The sequence below is a fragment of the Hyla sarda genome, chromosome 1, assembly GCF_029499605.1.
Source record: "Hyla sarda isolate aHylSar1 chromosome 1, aHylSar1.hap1, whole genome shotgun sequence".
NCBI lineage: Eukaryota > Metazoa > Chordata > Amphibia > Anura > Hylidae > Hyla > Hyla sarda.
In genome coordinates, this window is record NC_079189.1 from 303,575,563 (window position 1) to 303,597,767 (window position 22,205).

Genomic DNA, 22,205 nt, shown 5'->3' on the forward strand with positions numbered 1-22,205 from the left:
AGTGGACAACCTGTAGATGGATGCCCCCTGCAGTAATTTACTCTGCCCATCCGGGACCTACTTCAATGGGCTATAGCCCTAAGCAATAGGTCCCCCAACCGGAGGGGTAATGGAGCAAAGAAGCTGCAGATACCTGCCAGTCCAGCCAGACTCTTCCTCAGTAGTCTGGTACTCCCAGGTGCCTCGCTGTTGCCTCTCCTGAAGCCTGGGGACTGCTAGGACTGGGCGGTATACCGGTTCATACCGAATACTGACATTTTTGTGCTGCACGATATGAATTTTAACCCATACCGTAATACCGGTTGGGCCCCTCCCCCTCGGGAATGAATGAATCCAGTGCTGCGCTGTCCCCACATGGGTGAACTAATCACAAGTCACCCGCGAGTGCTGTTCTGCCCCCCAATTATCAGCCCAGCGCTGTCCCCATCGGGGTAAATACTGATGTCGCCCACATGCGCTGCCCTCCTCATGTTTGTTGCGGCCGCCGGCGCTGACACTCCATACCAGTGGTCTTCAACCTGCCGACCTCTAGATGTTGCAAAACTGCAACTCTCAGCATGCCCGGACAGCCGTTGGCAGTCCGGGCATGCTGGGAGTTGTAGTTTTGCAACATCTGGAGGTCGGCAGGTTGAAGACCACTGCTCTATATTGTGTGGTTCCCTATGCCCGGGCTGCAAAAAATAAACAAAATAAACTTTAACTCACCTCCCGTTGGTCCGGTACCGGCCTCATTTGTTTCCTGGGAACGTTGGACAGCCGTCAACCTATCACCGACCGCAGCGATGTTCCGTCTCGGCCGCTGATAGGCTGAGCCCACTGTCATGTAAGGAGCCGCCCAGAGCTCCTTACATGACAGTGGGCTCAGCCTATCAGCGGCCGAGGCAGAACATCGCTGCGGTCGGTGATAGGCTGACGGCTGTCCGACGTAACCGTCCCTAGCGTAAGGCCGACGTCGGAACATGCGTGAGTTTATTTTGCTTACCTTGTGTCTGCGCCGGCGGCAACAAACAGCACGAAGAGGGCAGTGGGTGACATGTGAGTATTTACCCCGATGGGGGCAGCGCTGGGCTGATAATTTTTGTTGTTGAGGGGGGCAGAATAGTGCAGCTCTGGGCTAATAATTAATTTGGGGGGGGGGGGGGGAATACCGTTATATACCGTGGAGCCGCCGAAAGTTAAAAAAAAATACTGTGATATGCAGATTTGGTCATACCGCCCAGCCCTAGGCACTGCCTTCTTAAAGTGGCAGCAGCTGTTGGCCCCAGCAGACCCCATTGGAATGCGAGTACAGTGCTTCCTCGCTCTGCAAGCAAGGTGTGCAGAGCCAGGAACTTTAAATAAAAAATGAGACATGAGGGGGCAGTTGTGGGACGCAATGCGCGCGCCCCCCCCCCCCCCCCCCAAAAAAAAAAAAAGGGGGGTAATGTCTGGCTCTACTTTTCCAAAGCAGGGCTAAATGCTCGATAAATTCTCGGGTGTCTGGCGATAGGATTTCCACAAAAGTAAAATGCTAAAAAACGCCTATTAAATGACTATTAATGTACAGGATTATGTGGACGTATATCGAATGGTCTACTTGTGTCCAGCTACTAATGATGAATTATGCAGGAACCAATGGGGACATTCATGAAAACTTGTGCAGAGGAAAAGTTGCCCAGTTGGGAAACTGGGTAACTTTTTCGCTGCACAAGTTTTGATGAATCTCCCTCCATATACTTTATTATATGCTGCCATGAAATGTAAAACCACATAAGTATAAGAATAAACCATTCTAAGGCTGCATTCACATCTCGTTTTTGCAATACGGGCCTCGTATCCCGTTTCTGTACAAAAAAGTATGTCTCCAAACCGGACCGAAACGTATGCAACCGTATATGCCTCCTCACATTTTTAAACTATATACGATTTGAAAACGGATGTCTATTTGCATACGTTTTCATTTAAAAAAGATACGGTTTTATTTGTCAACATTTTAAATTAATAAGTTAAAATGTTAAAGTTCTTTTTTTTTTCTTGAATTTCCCCCCAAAAAAACTGTATTGTGCAAACGGATGTAACCGTACGCACATACGGTTCCCATAGAACTCCATTTTAAAATAACCGTATACAGGTTGGATACGGTTTTTCAACCTGACTTCAAACCGTAGTAGACTACGGTTTTGTGCGGAAAAAAACCTGCATACAACCGTACAGGCAGCAAAACGTACGCAACCAGATGCTACGGTTGTCAATGTAATGTCTATGCATACGGTTTGGAATACAGTTCGATAAGGTTTTTTTGTGAAACCGGATGCGACAATTGCAAAAACGAGATGTGAATGCAACCTAATGCTGTGCCTTTGAATGAAAAATAACATGGGGTGTGGAAATTTGAAAAAATATAAAAAATTTACTTGCACAAGGGACTAAAACAGAGCCCAATCTACTTATCCTTCATGGCGATCCCGATCCACTTGTCCAGGCCAATTTTTGTTTACACTCTCGTATTTTCTTCCTTGCAAATATAATAGCCATAACTCTTATTTTTCCATCTACAGACTCATATAAGGGCTTGTTTTTTGCAGAACCAATTGTATTTTGTAGTGACACCTTTTTATTTTTCCAGAACATGCTCTGAAGCAAAAATAAATATATAAATAAATAAATATATACTGGTGAGGTGAAATTTAAATTAAAAAAAAAAAGCGAATTTTGCTAATTTGGTGGTTTTCTTTTTCTTGCCATTTATCTTGTGGTCAAGCTAGTATGATGTTTTGATACTTAAAGGGGGTACTACCATGCTGACAACTTATCCCCTATCTAAAGGATAGGAGATAAGTTGCCTGATCGTGCTGGGTCCTGCCGCTGGGGTACCCTGCGATCTCACATGCAGCAGCCCGCTCTCATCAGGCCCCGGAGCGAACATCGCTTCGGGTCTGATGACTGCCGATAATGGGGCGGAGTATCATGAAGTCACGGCTCCGCCCCATGTGACTTCACGCTCCGCCCCCTCAATGTATGTCTATGGCAGCGGACGAGACAGCTGTTTCCCCATTTCAGTCATCAGACCCGGAGCGGATGTTCGCTCTGGGCCCTGATGAGAGCGGGGTACTGCCCGCGATATTGTGGGGGTCCCCAGCGGCGGATAGGGGATAAGTTGGCCTGATTACAGCAATACCAGATTTGTATAGTTTCTGTCATGTTTAACTAATAAAGAGAAAATTCAGAACTTTTTAGAATTTTTAAAAAAAAAAATTTTATTGCCATTTTCTGACTCTGTAGCTTTAAAAAAAATTTTTTCGTATACTGGGCTGTAGTAGTCACGGAATAAGAACACTGCTTTATTGAATGTCATCGACAGGAACATAGAACACAGCATGCACAAACCAAGGAGTGACTGTTCGGCAGGCGTACGACTAAGGCGGCTACGCCAGCCGATTCGCGTCACTCCTTAGTTCGTGCATGCTGTGTTCTATGTTCCTGTCGATGACCACTTCTTATTCCGTGACTACGGTGCTGGATATTCCTCTGTTTGGCTATTCTGCGTGTGCTGTCCTCACACATCCGTGCACCTGTTACTGGGTGGTGAGCTGGATGTTTCAGTGTGTTCCTTTTTTATAGCCTGTTTTTTGTATTGGTACCATTTTGGGATCTTCTTACTTTATTCTGGGATATTATAAAAAAATAAAAAAAAATTGCAATTCTGGGGTGGTGTGTGTTTTTGTTTTTTAATTTTATTTTTTTTAACATTTACGTCATTTACCATATGATATATATAATGCTATATTTTAATCATACAATTACACACACGGCGATACCAAATATGTATATTTTTATGTGTTCATGTTTTTTTTTTTTTTTTTTTATATAGGAAAAGGCGGTGGTTTGAACTTTTAATATGGAAGGGGTCAAAAAGTGACCCCGGTAATTATAGACCTGTTAGAAAGCCCTCAAACAATTTACATACAGGAGGTTAAACTAAGGGATGCTAATTTGGAGTATCTTGATAAAAAAAAATGTGTGACTCCATATCAGCATGGCTTTATGAAGGATCAGTCTTGTCAAACTAACCTGATCAGCTTTTATGAGGAGGTGAGCTCCAGACTGGACCAGGGGCAATCGCTGGATGTCGTATATCTGGATTTTTCCAAAGCATTTGCTACAGTTCCACATAAATGGTTGGTGCATAAAATGAGAAGGTTTGGGCTGGGGGAGAATGTGTGTAAGTGGGTAAGTAACTGGCTCAGTGATAGGAAACAGAGGGTGGTTATTAATAGTACTTATTCTGATTGGGTGACTGTTACTAGTGGGCTACCACAGGGGTCAGTCTTGGGTCCTGTCCTATTTAATATATTCATTAATGACCTTGTAGAAGGGTTAAATAGTAAAGTAGCAATCTTTGCAGATGATAGCAAACTCTGTAAAGCGGTAAACACGATAGAGGACAGTGAACTGTTACAAATGGATCTGGATAGGTTGGAGGTTTGGGCTGGGAAGTGGCAGATGAGGTTCAACACTGATAAATGTAAGGTTATGCACATGGTGAAGAAACATCTGGGCCTGGGATTATGGATTAAATGGGAAAACACTTGGGACGACTAACGTGGAAAAGGACTTAGGAGTCTTAGTTAACAGTAAATTTAGCTGTAGTGACCAGTGTCAGGCAGCTGCTGCCAAGGCAAATAAAATCAAGGGGTGCATCAATAGGGGCATAGATGCCCACGACAAGGAGATAATTCTATCGCTCTACAAATCACTAGTCAGACCACACATAGAATACTGTGTACAGTACTGGGCACCAGTGTACCGGAAAGATAAATAGTAGAGCTGGAGAGGGTTCAAAGACGGGCAACCAGAGTAATATGGGGAATGGGAGGACTACAGCACCCAGAAAGATTATCAGAATTGGGGTTATTTAGTTTAGAAAAAAGAAGGCTTAGGGGCAACCTTATAACTATGAATAAATATATCGGGACCGTACAGAGATCTCTCCCATGATCTATTTATACCCAGGACTGTATCTATAACAAGGGGGCATCTTCTACGTTTTTAGAGGAAAGAAGGTTTCTAAACCAGCACAGACGGGATTCTTTACTGTAAGAGGAGTGAGACTGTGGAATTCTCTCCCGGAGGAGGTGGTCATGGGCAACTCTGGAGAATAAGAACATCGCTGGTTATGTATACTAGATTTATAAGGACAGAAGGTTGATCCAGGGATTTATTCTGATGCCATATTTGGAGTCGAGAAGGAATTTTTATCTCTAGTATGAGGGTTTTTTGCCTTCCTCTGGAACAACTCAGTAGGGACTCATTAGGGATATAGGTTGAACTTGATGGACTCTGGTCTTTTTTTCAACCATATTAACTGTTACTGATGTGTCTTTTAAAAAAAAAAAAAAAAAATTATAATTTTTTTTTACACTATTAGGGGACTTTTAGGAGAAATCATTAGATTCCTCATAAAGATCACTGCAGTTCTATTGAACTCCATTGATCTGTGTGCTCTGCGATTCATTGACAGAGCCTAGTCCAGCCAGTGTACAGCTATCAATGACAGAGCCACGGAAACCAGTGAAGCCCTCAAGCTACCTCTATTGTGGATCACCCCAACATCCCCCCCCCCCCCCCTCCTTCTGCGATCGCGCTGCATGGGGATGTTCCACCCACTAGCACACCAGGGAGCATTCACATGTCCCTTTAGACACCGCTTTCAGCTTTGGCAGCGGCAATCTAGAGGGTTCATAGCCAGCCACGGCGATCACTACATGCTGGCTATTAGCAGCGGCCCCCTGCTACTGAAATCAGCTGGGGGCTGCAGTGTGGGGAGTGGGCTTGAGTCGGGAGCTTGCTCCATACACCCTGAGTGCTGCCGTGCTTGTCGGGGGCTTTCAGGTCCAGCCCTGCTTGCCCGGCGCATGGCTAAGGACCTGAAAAATTCACCTGCCCGGTGCCCGGAACTGCATGTCCCAGGCATGGGGCGATATTACATACAGGGATGTGGAATTCATTACTGTCCGTGTTATAGAGACTTTTTTTTATATTAAGTGGCCACACTCACTTGTGCTGTCTGAGTTAGAGATGAGCGAACTTACAGTAAATTCGATTCGTCACGAACTTCTCAGCTCGGCGGTTGCTGACTTTTCCTGCATAAATTAGTTCAGCTTTCTGGTGCTCCGGTGGGCTGGAAAAGGTGGATACAGTCCTAGGAAAGGACTGTATCCACCTTTTCCAGCCCACGGGAGCACCTGAAAGCTGAAATAATTTATGCAGGAAAAGTAATCAACTGCCGAGCCAAGAAGTTCGTGACTAATCGAGTTTACTGTAAGTTCGCTCATCTCTAGTCTGAGTCAATATGTGGACATTAATTGCAATAGCATTGTAAGTTCCAATATTATGTCATATGGAGTAAAACATTCATAAATAGTTTTTGTGCTCTGTATCAATGTGCAGACATACATTGCGATGATACTTATACATCTGAAGAGCTTTTATGTTCTACTTATATCGGCTTTTTCGGCTTAGTGTGGTCCTGAGTGAGTCGGCCGCATTCAAAGTGGCTTCAGCTTGAACGGCAGGACGGCTGTACAGGAGCACAGACTTATTTATTGGTGATCTGTCGTAATTTTCACTTGCACTAACCTGTTGGTACAGATAGGTAGTGCAGGTGACACTGATGACTATACTTACCTGGTCCCATTCCTTGCTCTGGTTCTTCCGCAATCATCTGCCTTATCATCTTTTTCGGAGCGGACTTGGTCTGTGGGTGGAACTTCATAAAGCTGCGGCTGCTGCTCTCTGCTGGGTCCTGCTGCTAGCAAGCAGCAGCGATGACGTCCACTCATGCTCAGTCTGCCCCGGAACAGAAGAAACTGAAGAACCGTACGGGACCAGGAAAGTATCGGTGTCATCGGTGTGTCACCTGCAGTACCTATCTGTACTGGCAGGTTAGTGCAGGTGAAACTGATGACAGGTTTCCTTTTACTTTGGGTATGCCACAATCCTGCTAAGCTGGTAAACTGGAGAGTGTAGCCCAGGCAAGTAGCATCAAGCACTGTATGTGACTTACGTCACTGTGTTGGAGCATTTGCTCAAAGTGCAGCTTGAACAGCCAGGCAGATTTTTCCATGGACATTAATGGCAGTAAATAGACAGTGGCATGGCCAAGGAATGAAAAGATTTTAGATGTGTTTTTTTTTTTTTTTTTTTTTTTTTTTTTTTTTTAGGGAGCCTTGGCCTTTCTTCAGTAGTATATGTACTATAGAATGATAATACTAATGTGTCAATTGCGATTTTACATTTCATTATGCCCACATATTTGCTACATTAATAGTAATTTTAATAAGGGGCTTTTAGCATTTTACTTCGCGGAATGCAGAGTGGGCGAGGGGGTGAGCTGAACTCTCCGTTCAAGACTTCTATTCGCTGTAATTTTTCCTGTATACTACCTGGGTCTTGCCCTAGTGTGTATGTAATTTAATACTTAAAGGAGTAGTCCAGTGGTGATTCAGTGGTGAGCAACTTATCCCCTATCCTAAGGATAGGGGATAAGTTGCAGATCGCGGGGGGTCCGACCGCTGGGGCCCCCTGCGATCTCCTGTATGGAGCCCCGACAGCCCGCGGGAAGGGGGCGTGTCGACCTCCGCACAAGGCGGCGGCCGACACGCCCCCTCAATACAACTCTATGGCAGAGCCGAAGCGCTGCCTTCGGCAATCTCCGGCTCTGCCATAGAGATGTATTGAGGGGGCGTGTCGGCCGCCGCCTTGTGCGGGGGTCGACACCCGCTATCTCGGCCGAGAGCCGGGGCCCCGTACAGAGAGATCGCAGGGGGCCCCAGCGGTCGGACCCCCGGCGATCTCAAACTTATCCCCTATCCTTAGGATAGGGGATAAGTTTTTCACCACTGGACTACCCCTTTAAGCTGCTTTCACACTATAAAATTCATCCGTTTTAAAGATCCGTTTGATGTTCCGTTATGAAAACCCTGAAAATCGGCCATTAAACGGCTGTTAGAAAATTCCGTTATAGTCTCTGGAATTTTTACATTATCCGTTTTAACCCGTCATAGCCCGTTATTAATAATGGACGTTATTTTGTGACGGAAGATAGTAACGGGGGAAATACTGCATGCACTATTGCTTCCATTCATTCTCCCGTCACAAAATAACGGCCGTTATTAATAACGAACTATAACGGATTAAAACGGATAATGTAAAAATCCCATAGACTATAATGGGATTTTCTAACGGATGTATGGGATTTTCTAACGGACGTTTAATGGCCGATTTTCAGGGTTTTCATAACGGAACATCAAACGGATCTTTAAAATGGATGAATTTTTCTGTGTGAAAGCAGCCTTAGTTGGGTAATACTGAGTAAACTACACTTTACAATCCTCCTTCTGTTTTTTTTTCTCCCATAATTCCATTGTGGGAATTATTCAGAATGCCAATCCATAATCCACACTTATCATCTATGATTCTTCCTCTGTCAGTGTATATAGAACGTTCTGGCCCCAGACAACTCCTTTTTAAAGGTGTATACCAGTAAAATGTATTCTTTTGCTGGAGCCCACCACTGACTGATCCAGAACTGATCCAAATAACTGGTGCAGCCTTTTTTTAATTTTTTAATAAAAATACCATCCACAGCCGCAGTTATATCCCTGGACAACCCCTTTAATATTGTAACATCCAATGTAGGCCCAGATTCCACAAGACCCTTGAATTTGAAAGCGTTTGCTGCAGATATGAAGTCTATGGACTCTTTTTTTGGGGCGTTTTATTTCATACTGAGATGCATGTGTTTTTTGACTAAAACTAACTTTTGGAACTATCTTTTATTAAAGGTTGTCCACCATTTTGCCTTCTGCAGCTTCTTTGTGCCACAATACATAGGAAGCTACAGAATACTATTAAAGAGAAATCTGTCAGCGGTAGAACAGTTTTGCCTCTGCCTGCATGCCTCACCTGTCCTGTACTTTGTAGTGAATGGGTTTCCGTTCACAAATTCACACTTCGGAATTTGTGGACGGAAAATCCGCTTGAAAATTTCCACCTGAAGAATGGCGTTGCTCATTCTTCAGGCGGAAATACCCGCGGAACACATTGCAGTCTATTGGAGACTACAGCGTCCGCACGGTCCTAGTGCTGGCCACACTCGGAATCTCCGGGTGGAAACTTTTCTGTCCGGAGATTCTGCAGTGTGAACCTAGCCTAAGGGTTTTAGTACCATAGCTATTTACCATCAATGCTTCTTTTTGTGTGGAACCTTGCATGTTATTTCAATGCCGTTATCTTTTTGCTTTAATTTCAGTAAAGGCCACTATGCCAATATGGGTGGTGCTTCTTTCAAGGATAATAATGAAGGAAAAGCAGACTACGAAGGTGAGTGTTGTGACTGCACTGTGTGTTTCTCCATGGTGTCTTCTATGTTAGTACAAAGACTAGACCTCAATGCCTACAGTCCACCTAACCTAGCCTGCTCCTTTTTATATAGGTGTACATGTCCTTGATTCCAATCATAGGCGGTGTCCTCCTGGCTACAGTAACAGAGATCTCCTTTGACATGTGGGGTCTGATCAGTGCATTGGCCGCAACACTCTGCTTTTCTCTGCAGAACATCTTTTCCAAGAAGGTTAGTGTCAGTATGATACTTTACATAGCCCAACATCTTGTCTTTTTTTGACAGGTGCAAGGACAACATAATGGAAGGAAGGCTGAAATTAAACTGTTGCATTGTAGTAACTCAGTGGAGCATGGGAGTTGTGCAAACCCAATGTGTGGATGCTGCATGTAAAACAATGTTAATAGGTGCATGGACTGACTGTCTGTGAGCAGCCTGTTATAAATGAATCCTAGAATGTGTCTACAAATAACCATTCTGTCCATCTATACTCCTACAGTGGACCTCAAATAATGACATAAAACAATATGTAGCGTGCAAAAATATTGAAAATCTTTAACAGAAAAAATTCATAATGTGACATAAATGAAAACCCCAAATGACACCCATAAAAAAACATTGGGTTGGGGTGGGGGGTGGAGTACAGGTTGCCAGAAAGGAATAAGTGAAGACTTCCACAATGGGATATCTATGAATGCACCAATAAATATAATATAAATATAATTGATATATATACACACTGTAAAACAAGTCATAGGATCCCATTCGCAACGGCACACGTCAAGGATGCCCCCTTTGCCCTCTTCTGTATGTCCTGGTGATGGACATCATTTAGCTGAAACATTCGTGGGGTGACAGTTGGGGACCACGAATACAAATGCTCCGCTTTTGCTGGTGATCTCTTAGTTTATCTCACGAACCCCGTTGTGTCCTTGCCTAATCTTTTGGCGCACCTCCGGGAGTTTGGCACGTGGTCTAACTTCAAAATTAACTTCTCCAAATCGGAATCGCTCAATGTCTCCATACCTGGACGTACAGTAGAATCCCTCCGCTTGACCATTCCTTTCGCTTGCCCCCCCCCCTAGGTATTGCCTATCTGGGGACTAGGGTGTCATCTGACCTCTCCCAATTGTTCTCCCTTAATTTTTCTCCCCTACTGGCAGTTTCGTGCAGACTTGGCTACCTTTAACAGGAGGGAGTTCTTGGTTTGGTCGGATGAACATCCTAAAGATGAATCTCTTACCCTGTTTGCTGTATCTGCTTCAAACTGTCCCTATCCACCTCCTCGCTTCCTTCTGGTGTCTCATGCAGCAATATTTTGGGTTGTTCGTCTGGTCTTGGACACGTCCTCGCTTGAACCGCCTACTCTCCAGGTCTAAATTATCTGGGGGAACTGGCTTGCCTGACTGGCGCTTGTACTTTTTAGCCTGTGTACATGCTCGTGTCCTTGACTGGTTGCTCAACTCCAATTCTAAGCTGTGGGTCCGACTTGCCCAGGTCATTTGCACTAAAGCCCTAGCTACCCTGCTGTGGACCTGGTCCCCTGCCCAGCTGTCCTCCTACCTGAATTCTTATTCCACCTGTCACACTCTGTCCTCTCTACATGTCCCTGGGATGGGGGCTCCCTAATTGATCGCCAGGGTCCTCTCCTTCCAGTGACTGACCATCCAGTTTTCCCACCTGGGGCTTCCACAGGTGGTACCTTTTTTGGCGCCTCTCTGTCTAATCCCCTTTGTTTCCACCATGTTCTGACCGCGCACCAGATCAAATCCTTGGACACCCTGCTGGAAGAGAGACCGTCCTCCAGACGGGCTCCCTTTGCCTATTTTCAACTGCGTAATTTCTATTCCTCCCTACCGACTCATCCGGCGCTGCACCGTGCATTGATGCCTTTTGAGCACCTTTGCCTCTCCTCATCGTACCCTAGGCACTCCATCTCCGTTCTGTATGATTTGTTGCTGTCCCCTAGATCTCTCTCCCTCCCGGCATATTGCCGTGCTTGGGAAAATGAGCTGGGTAAGACGTTCTCCCTGGAGGACTGGACAAGGTGCTTTTTTCCTGACCCATAAAGCATTGATTGCCACTAAACGCAGGAAACCTGCTACAAACTTCTCTCGCTGGTACCGTGTGCCAGTGACTCTTCATTGTTGGTACTCCTCTGTCTCGGAGGCCTGTTGGCGGTGTGGGGATGCAGTGGGTACAATGACTCGTATCTGGTTGGACTGCCCTGTGCTCGCTCCCTTCTGGTGCAAAGTCCTACAAGTTATTTCCGAAGTGTCAGGTGTTCATGTCCCAAGCGCTCCTGAGGCTGCCTTGTTTTTTATGTTCCCCATGGCGCAGGCGAGTTACAAGCGATCCTTGGCACGGCACCTCCTTCAAGCTATGGACCCTCCCAACTTGGAGGAATGGTTTGCGGAGGTTGCTAATACTCTACATATGGAGGAGTCAATGACTGTCCTCCCGACAGTCAATGACCTTCCGGCAGACGCCGTTCATATAGAAACCACCTGGCTTCCATGGTTGCAATTCTGCTCCTCACAGGTATAGGTCCCTGAGAGTTTCCTTCTGTTTGGACAGTTAAGTTGCCCCTTCGCATTCCACTCCTTTTCTTACCAGCAACATGTGCCCTGCCTGTCATCTACCTTACAGGTCGCGCTCCCCTTCTCTTTGTCCTGTGTCCTTGTTTTTCTGTAGTCTGTCTTGTGTGTTTTCTCTCTTCCCCTTTCTGCTATGTCTCTTCTAGTTGACTACTGATTATGGCGATGGGCTTGAGTTTTCTGAGCTCCAGTTGATATAGGCATGCTCCCTGCCCTTTCTCTCATGTTTATTTTATTTTCTATCTGGATCTCTTATCTGCAGCTCTGGGCACCCTGCAATATCTATTATCCCTGCTCTGCTGCCTTTCCTATCACTCCCATTGCCTTTTTTTTTTTTTTTTTTTTTTTTTTTTTTTATTCTTTCCACATACCGTATATACTCGAGTGTAAGCCGAGTTTTTCAGCACGATTTTTCTGATGCTGGGCGGTATACCGGTATGGATTTTTTTTTTTTTTAACTGTTTTTATTGCAATGTAAGTGCTCAACACAATAAATACAGACGGAGAGTATCAAAAGCTGGTGGTGAGAAATACAGGTATCATCCGACACCGTGCCGGAAAAAGGATGATCATTCATCAGCATGACACGAGCAGATACATCAGCAATGAATCAACTGAAACACAGAAAACATTAAAACCAACCACCGTTTGGTGGGAACGCAAGAACTATGGAAAGGGAAACAAAGACAAACACAAAGACGAGACACTACAAACGCAAAAACACCACACAAATCCGTCCAGGTCAGGGAGAAAGGGGGAAGAGGGAGATGAGAAGGAGAGAGAGAAAAGAAAAAAAGAAAAAAAAAGGGGGGGGGGGAAGAGAAAGTAAGGGGGAAAGGAAGAGAGAGAGGGAAAAAGGAGAAAGAGAAACAAAGAAGGGGGGAAATATCAGCCTAGGTCAGACGAGAAAAGAGAAATCAAGTAGCCGGGGAAGAAGACTGTGATAGAATGAGGTCTCTTGCTGCCAAGAACCTAGATACCGTGTATTGAGCATGGGGGGAGGCACACCAGGACGCCCATATTTTATAGAACTTGGCAGGGTTCTTACGATGTTTGTAAACCAGATACTCATAGTTCACTGAGGTGTTCACGAGGGCCTTCCAACCAGCAACCGTGGGTGTCCTAGAGTCCATCCAACGCAATGCTATGGCCTTGCGTGCAAGGAAGAGAACCTCCCTGAGGAAGATGATCTCAGCTGGCTACCACAGTTCCTCATCAAAAAGACCCAAAAGGCAGTGCCTCGGGAGCATCGGCACTGGTCGTCGAGTTAAGGAATTAAGAAACTGTATCACCTCGGACCAGAATGACGCTATATAATGGCAGGACCACATCATGTGCATGAAGTCAGTCAGGATGTCCACAACGGTGGCAAGATGAGTCTGGGCGCCTACCCATTTTAGTCAAGCGTATCGGGGTAAGGTACGACTGGTGGAACATGTACAGCTGAATCAGTCTGTTGTTGATAGAAGGTGAGACGTACAGATGTGAGGAGAGGGCATCATCCCACTCCTCATCAGTCATGTCAGCTACACAGCTCCTCCAGCGCGCCTCGGCCGACAGCGGCTCCCCCCCCCATCTTAGCATTCAAAAGGGCAGTATATAGAGCCGATATAAGTCCCCGGGGCCCCTGAGTGGCGAACACCCCAATAACCGGGAAGTGAGAGAATGGAGCACTAGACCTAGGGAATTGTACTTGAAAGGCGTGTCTGAGCTGAAGGTATCGGTAAAATGATCGTCTGTGGACAGATTTAACGTCAAAGTACTGGAAGTCCCTAAAGGCACTACCATCATAGACATCACCAACGGAGATCACACCATAGGACCTCCAAAAGTGCGGATCCAGTTGGTCAGAGAAGTGCGGCAACGTAGGATCATGCCACAGTTGTCTATCCAACAGGTTGTCCGTAAAGACAAATAAACGTTTAGCATAGGTCCAGAGTTTCAGGGCCAGTCTATGCAAAGGAAACCAAGGGCCCCCCAGGCCAACCCTACCCTCCAAGACGGGCCACAGGTGAGAGAGGTGTAGACTGTGGGCAAGGTGATGCTCACTATTGGGGAGGGGCTGCAAGGATACCCAGTGTCTTAGATACCTGAGCTGGCCAGCCATGTAGTATAACTGTAGATCGGGTAGTGACATACCTCCCTGAGTTCTAGGTCGTTGCAATGTGGTCAGTTTCAGCTTGGATCTATTACAGCCCCAAATAAACGGGGGCAAAAGAGAATGCAGCTGCCTAAAAAAGGAGACTGGTACTATGGCTGACGCATGTTCTAACAGATAAAGACACTTGGGGAGGACCACCATTTTGATGAGATTAATGCGGCCCGCAACAGAAAGGGGCAGGGCAGCCCAGGTCCGGAATTTGGCACGGAGATAGGATAGAAGAGGTAGAATGTTCGTCTGGTGATCCTCCCCAAACCGCCTGTTGATAATGATGCCTAAATATTTGAACTGATCTACAAACCGTAGGCCATGTAAACAATTCCCTACCGGAGAATCTCTGATGGGCATATACACCGACTTGCTCCAATTGATCCTAAGACCCGAGTAAACCCCAAAGTTGTCAATGAGGCCAATCCCCAAAGCCAGAGTGCACGCAGGATCAGACATGAATAAGATCATGTCGTCAGCATACAGGCCTACCCTATCCTCCCTCGAGCCAATGCTTATACCAGCGTATCCCGGATGCTGACGGATCCGGAGGGCCAAAGGTTCAATAGCAATGGCAAATAATAGGGGAGAGATAGGGCACCCCTGTCGCGTGCCCCTGCCCAGGGAAAAATAAGGAGAAAGAGCACCGTTGATGGACATACGTGCCCTCGGGGATCTATATAAAAGGGAAATCCATTTTATAAAGTTAGGTCCGAAGCCAAATCTCCGAAGAGTTTCCAGCAGGAAGGACCACTCAACGGAGTCGAAAGCCTTAGAGGCCTCTAAAGAGGCCAGCGCCCAATCCCTCCCCCCAGTAGCACCTATTTGGGTGAGTGTCTGGACCCTCCTGATGTTATCAGATGTGGACCTCCCAGGCATAAAGCCTGATTGATCTGCATGAATGATTTCCAAAATAACTCGATTCAGCCGAAGGGAGAGTATTTTAGCGAGCAACTTATAATCTAAATTGAGGAGGGAAATGGGCCTGTACGAAGAACATTCTAAGGGGTCCTTATCCGGCTTCAAAATGACCACTATAGTAGCATCATAAAAGGACTCGGGCAACACGTCAGAGGCAAACGCATAGTTATACATGGCCAGCAACACCGGCGCCAGCTGCTCCTTGTATTGCTGGTAAACTTCCACTGGAATGCCATCGGGGCCCGGCGACTTACCTCTCGCCAGGGCACCCAAGGCATCCTCCAATTCTTCTATAGTCAGCTCCGACTCCAGAGAGGAGGCACTGACAGCGGACAGTCGAGGGAATGTGATGTCATCCAGGTAGTCAGACAGTTCCCGTGAGGAGTAGGTGGCCTGAGAGGTGTATAAATCAGAGTAGAAAGAGACAAATCTGTCAGATATCTGGGAAGTAGTGGTCAACACAGTCCCATCCACCGAACGGACCTGTAGTACCGTCGGAGACTGGTCGTTCTGGTGTATAAGGTGGGCTAGTAATCTACTGGACTGATTTCCCATCTCAAAGGCCTTCTGTTGGGTAAAAAAAAGCTTACGAGCCGCTTTCTCCTGCAAACAATGTAAGTACTGTCGCCCCGCATGCAGCCATACAGTTTTATTGTCATCGGTCGGGTCAGTGATGTAAGTCCTCTCCAGGTCAGCACAACGGTCCCCCAGCTCAGACTCCTCCCTCATCGCCTCCCTTTTAATAGAAGATATGGCCGATTGTAAACACCCCCGTAGGAATGCTTTAGTGGTTTCCCATACTAAGATGAGGTCGTCAACCCCAATATGATCTACAAAGAACATGGATAGTTGTACAGGTATACCATCATGAGGGCCAAATAAGGACAACCAATAAGGATTTAATTTCCAGCTTCGAATATTAGAAGGGCCAGGGGTCTGTAGGGTCAGTAGGAGAGGGGAGTGATCGGAGACCCCCCTAGTAACATACGCCACAGCCTGGACCATAGGGAGTACAAGTGGGTTACCCAACATCATATCTATGCGCGAAAGGGAGTTGCCGCTAGCGGCCTGACAAGAATATACACGGGCATGGGGATGTAAATGCCGAAAGGTGTCCCTCCAACCTAGTTCCTGAACCAGGGCGCTTAGCGGAGTCGGGGAAGAGGAAGGAACAATGCCAACCCCTCTCCTATCCAAAGCTGGGTCCAACACATTATTGAAGTCACCCATGCAGAGAACTCTAGCCCCTGGAAAAGAGGCAGCAAAAACTGCAGCTTGGTGGAGAACCTCCAGGGCACCAGGAGGAGGGACATAAATACCCAAGAGGACATAGCGGGAGTTGTCAATAAGTGAAAAAATAAACACATACCTGCCCTCAGAGTCAACCCGGGTGTGCCTCGCCTCCCACCTCAGGGATTTGTGTATCATAAAAGAGACTCCCCTGGAATGTGAGGTGTGGCAAGAGTGTAGCGTCCATTGCACCCAGGGCCTAGACAACCACCGAGTGTTAGGGGCAATTAAGTGCGTCTTGGTTGGTACTTACGTATAGTGGCATACACCAGAGATCGCTTACGAGGACAGCCAAGACCCCTCACATTCCACGAAAGATACCTAACATTCGCCATGTGGAGAGAGTGAAGCTGAAATGAAAGGAATGGTGAGAGAAGAGGAACAGGGGTAAAACGAGTACCCGACGTGAAAGTAGAAGAGGGGGCAGGTAGGGGGATGACAGAAGGGAGTGGAAGAGCAGGGAAACCACAGAGAAGGAGCGCAGGGAAGAGGGAAAAAGGGCAGGCAGCCCGACCGGGACGTACACAAAACGAAACAGACACAAAACACCAGACAAAGACAAAACAAGAGGGTCATAAACAGATGCAACATGCATAAGGCCAATGGCCTAAGGCCAAGAGAAGATGGATAATACGGGGGGAACCGTGTTAATCAAGGTCGCAGGGAAACGAGACCTCACAATCTGCCACCAGGGACAAACAGCAGCACCATCAATTAACTAGGGTACATAAACAAGGGGAAATACAGGTGGGCCAGAATCCAGGCAGTATGCCGCACAGTGTAGCGAGTATGAGCAGTTCAGAGTAACATGCAGTCCTGAGGTATCAACCGGGCTTCAAGTCCCATCAGCAGAGTGGTAGCGGGTCATCAGAACTGTTGCAGTCACGGGTGTATGGCAACACTCACCAGTGTAGTACCAGGTCCCCTGCGGGGGAAGTCCAGCAAAGGGGAAAGGGATAAACGGTACAGGGAGGATGCAGAGTCCGTTGGGCACAGGGCAGCATGAGGAAGGGGTCTGCATGGGTCCGGCATGAGAGGGAGCATACAGTTACTGAGGGACAGTCCACGGGGGGGGGGGGGGGGGGTAGGACAGCAAGGTCGGGTGGGGTATCCAGGTGGGGTATGCAGGTACGGAGAGTGGAAGTCCATGGGTGAAGGTGGCAGTTGGGTGCATCCCAGAGTGTATATGCTCAAGGGGGAGTAGGCCATGAGGGGACCGGGAGATGGGTACAGGGGCACACCAGGGGACCCAGAAGCAAGTCACTGTAGACAGCAGTACTCACAGTTCACCGGCAGTCCGGGAGCTCCAGACAGTGCAATAAACAGCAGGGCCCAGCCGGGCCCAGATGGCGTTCAGGACCTCAGCGCCTCACATTGCGCCTCCTTGAGGCCCACTCGTCAGCCTCCTGCGGGGTAATGAAGAAGATGGCCCTCTCACCGTCCACGACCCTCAGTCGGGCTGGGTACACCATAGAATAAGGTAACGCCATGTCCCTCAGCTTCCGCTTCACCGCTTGGAAGGTGGCACGCTTCTTCTGCAGGTCCTGGGAGAAGTCAGGGAATATCGACACCGGAGATCCATTGAAGGTGAGCTCTGGCAGGCGACGGAGCAGACGTAAGGCGATGTCCCGGTCATTGCAGTTCAGCATTCTGGCTAGAAGCGGCCTCGGCGGGGCCCCTGGCGGGAGGGGGCGAGTCGGGACCCGGTGTGCCCTCTCCACCGCGAAGGTGGTAGTGAACGGGGCATCAGGCAACAGCTCACGCAGCCATTTTTCAACGAAGGAGCCGGGGTCCTGTCCCTCAGAGTGCTCCGGCAGGCCGACAATCCGGAGGTTGCTCCTCCGCAGCCGGTTCTCCAGATCGTCTGCCTTCTCTTTCCATTGCGACGCAGTGCGCTCAAGGTCTGAAATCGCTGCAGGTAAGGGCGCCACCGAGTCCTCGACTGAGGAGATACGAGCTTCAGCCTGTCTCGGAGGTTGTGCAGGTCCTGCCTGATTAGGCCAATATCAATCTTCACCTCCTCCAGCATACTCGTCAGGGAAGTTTTGCACATGGTAATGGCAGCCAGAAGTTGCGCAGACACCTCACTTAGGGTCATCTCCCCCGGGGCAGCGGCCAGTGTAGAGGGGGTCTCCGGACAGGAGTCAGCAACCGGCTCAGCAGGAGCGGAGGAAGGAGGCCCGGCGCCATCTTGGTCTTGGCCGCGCGCGAAACCCTGCAACTTCGCGGCTGCCGCCACACCGCTCTTATTAGCTGGCATGATGGACCCCACCGATCCGCTGCGGTTCCGAAGTCTCTGAGGCAAAGTTCTGAGGTCCAGGATGAAGACAGGATGCTAAACAACACGGTTCAGAGCGGAGCTAGTTCAGCATGCGTCCGTTCGGCTCAGCGTCTAGGCCACGCCCCCCCACTGGTATGGATTTTTGCCCATACCGCTATACCGGTCGGGCCCCCCCCCCCCACCCTTCGAGTCAATAAAAAAATTAAACTTACCCGTAATGGGGGTGGTCCGGGCCATCCATCCATCCTTCCTGTAGTGTCCGGGGTCGTTCCAGGTGAAGAGTGAACCGGTCCGGGCTGTCCTTCTTCTCCGGCGGTCATCTTCTCCACTCCGGGCAGGCTCCGGCCTAGTACGCTGTATAGACGCCGCTACGCCGTGACGTCAGGTGCGGGCGTCACTGCGCAGCGGCGTCTATGCAGTGTACTAGGCCGGAGCCTGCCCGGAGTGGAGAAGATGGCAGCCGGGACCGGTTCACTCTTCACCCGGAACACCCCCAGACACTACAGGAAGGATGGCCCGGACCACCCTGACAGGTAGGGGGAGAGAAGCGGGTGGCGGCGGCGGCGGCGGCCTATGGCCCCGCAAAAGCCACTGCAGATCATTGATTTAAAGCGCCCGCTTTAAATCAATCATCTGTAGTGGGGTCAGAGGGGGTTAAATAGCCAAAAACTTATACCGGAATATCGGTATAAGCTATCGGCCCTAACCTGCACCGATTATCGGTATCGGCCCTAAAAAAAAAACTATCGGTCGATTATATTTATATATAATATTTTTTTTTTTTATATATATTTATATATTTTTATATATATTTATATTTATATATTTTTATATATATATATATTTTTATATATATTTATATTTATATATTTGTATATATATATTTTTATATATATATATTTATATATATATATTTATATATATATTTATATTTTTATATATATATATATATATATTTTTTTTTTATATATATATATATTTTTATATATATATTTTTATATTTATATATTTTTATATTTATATATTTTTATATATATATTTATATATTTATATATTTTTATATATATATATATATATATATATATATATATATTTTTTTTTTTTTTTTTTTTTATATATATTTTTATATATATATATTTTTTTTTTTATATATAATATTGTGGCAAGGAAAGGGTGTATTTCCCTTGCTAACTCTGGAGAATCCACCTGTGGCCTGATTAATGAGGTATCAGGAAGGGGAAGTGTGTTTAAAAGGAAAGGAAACAGAATAGTTGGGGCTCTCCCTGGGAAACCGTATGCTGGCTGTTAGAGGGGGAGACACACAGGCCCTGTTTAGGTAACACGCAGAAGGTGCTGCGAGTGGTCCAAGAAGTGATGTGAACTGTGAGTAGCAGGTTGCAGGAGTCACATGATTTATTTTTTTTTTTTCAACTTAACATCCTGGGTTTTTCCTTAATTTTTAATTTTCACAAGAGGTAAAAGGAGAAAGAGCCCCCCCAAAAGAACACAATTTCTCCCGAGTACCGAAATACTCCATATCTGGCCGTAAATTGCTTCTGAGGACGGACAACATGGCTCAGGAGTGAGAGTGCACCATTTACATTTGAGGCATAAATTCGGGATTTGCACAGAGGTTTTGAGATAAACGCTAAAAAAAAAAAACTACATGTGACCCCATTTTGGAAACTGCACCCCTCACGTAATGTAATAAGGGGTACAGTGAGCATTTATGCCCCACAAGTGTCTGACAGATTTTTGGAACAGTGGTCTGTGAAAATGAAAAAATGTAATTTTTTTTATCTGCACAGCCCACTGTTCCAAAGATCTGTCAAACGCCAGTGGAGTGTAAATGCTCACTGCACCCCTTATTAAATTCTGTGAAGGGTGTAGTTTCCAAAATGGGGTAACATGTGGGGGGGTCCACTGTTCTGGCACCGTGGGGGCTTTGTAAATGCACATGGCCCCCGACTTGAATTCCAGCCAAATTCGCTCTCCAAAAGCCCAATGGCGCTCCTTCTTTTATGCGCCCTGTTGTACGCCCACAGAGCACTTAAAGATGTATTCCAGGAATTATTTTTTTTTATTTGACTATGCTACAGGGGCTGTAAAGTTAATGTAGTTCATAATATGGTGTCTGTACCTGTGTGTGACGGTTTGCTCACAATTCTTCTGTGATTTACACACACACACACACACACACACACACACACACACACACACACACACACACACATATATATATAATCATTTTAATTTTTTTTTTTTTTTAAACATCATACAAAATGACTCTCAGATTTTTCCCAGGTTGCAATGTGGCAGAGACCTGACTCACTAGTCAGCTGATGACAGTGAGCCTGTCTGCTTCAATGGGTGGAGGGATCGCTTGGTGGGAGAGGGATCAATCTGCAACTAATGCAACAGCTGTAGGCGCCATGATTGAAAACCACAGGTCTTTTGAATGGATGCAGCTCATTTATGTGTCAATAGGTGGGGTGGCTGTGTGGGAGGGAGGAAAATGGAATTGTGGGATTTTTAGTCAAAAAAAAGAAGTCACACAGGAAATACTAGTTCACAAAAAGCTAGCCACAGTATTATGGTAATCTCACAACATAGCCATTTAACCCAAGACAAGTGCAGATCCTTCCTAAGCATGTCCATTACTGTCTGCCAGGTACATACTGCAATCATCTTATGGTGGATAATCCCTTTAACATCCACACATGGGGTATTTTCATACTCCGAAGAAATGGAGTTAAACATTTTGGGAGGCTTTTTCTCCTATTACCTCTTTCACGTTCAACTTTAATGAAAAGTCGTCAAACACCTGTGGGGTGTTAAAGGAGTACTCTGGAGCAAAATATTTATTGCACATTGTAAAGCTAGCCCAAAGTTATATAATATCCTAAATTACCTCCGTTGCGCTAACTGCACGCTTATACAACTTTTCGGAAAACCGGAAGTGCAGCCAGTATCTCACAATTATGAATTTCGTTCCCCTGTATTCAGCCTGCCGCTGCCATCTTAGTAACGAAACGTTATCACTTTAAAGATCGTCCCCGCTCTTGCACGGCCCCCTTGCTGCAAGTAGGTCACTCCCATATTTTACATATTCATATATTCGTTTGCGCAGCAGTCATTGGCTGGACTGCGCAATCGACTCTGAATGCCTCCCGCCTATCACATGAAGCTGAGCGTGCCGGCACACTCAGCATTTCCCCGGGACCGAACATGTGACCACTCCTGGCCAATGATATCCCGGTTAGGTACGCTGCTGTAACGAACAGGGATATTCTTTGAACGAGTTACACATGATTTCAATGTGTAACGTTTCAACGGGGCAGGTTTAATATAATTACCAGGGAGGGGAAAGGATGAGGTAGAGGAGGGGGTGAGAAGGACTGAAGCACGGAGGGACTGGAAGCTGGAGCAAGGCAGCATGCGGCTGACTATTTTTACGTCATCCTCCACACCAGCATAACCCAGAAGAACCAGGAAATTCGCAGCGCTGCAGCGGGAAAACGGCCAGACCGACTTTTGAAAGAAGGACATTGATAGAAAGGTACAGCCGTGGGGAACATTTTGGGC

At 46.7% G+C, this 22,205-nt stretch overlaps 1 protein-coding gene across 2 annotated transcripts in view; it reads left to right on the plus strand.

Moving 5' to 3' along the window:
* The window catches only part of SLC35E1 (solute carrier family 35 member E1), a 44,693-nt gene that overhangs the window by 12,394 nt on the left and 10,094 nt on the right, over positions 1 to 22,205 (plus strand). For both annotated transcript variants that reach the window (XR_008855595.1, XM_056552073.1), the window contains exons 2-3: positions 9,293 to 9,363; positions 9,476 to 9,613. Coding sequence is in view for 1 of the 2 variants with exons in the window: in XM_056552073.1 (XP_056408048.1) it covers positions 9,293 to 9,363; positions 9,476 to 9,613 (209 nt within the window). In the remaining variant the exon portion in view is untranslated. The remainder of the gene's footprint in view (positions 1 to 9,292; positions 9,364 to 9,475; positions 9,614 to 22,205) is intronic.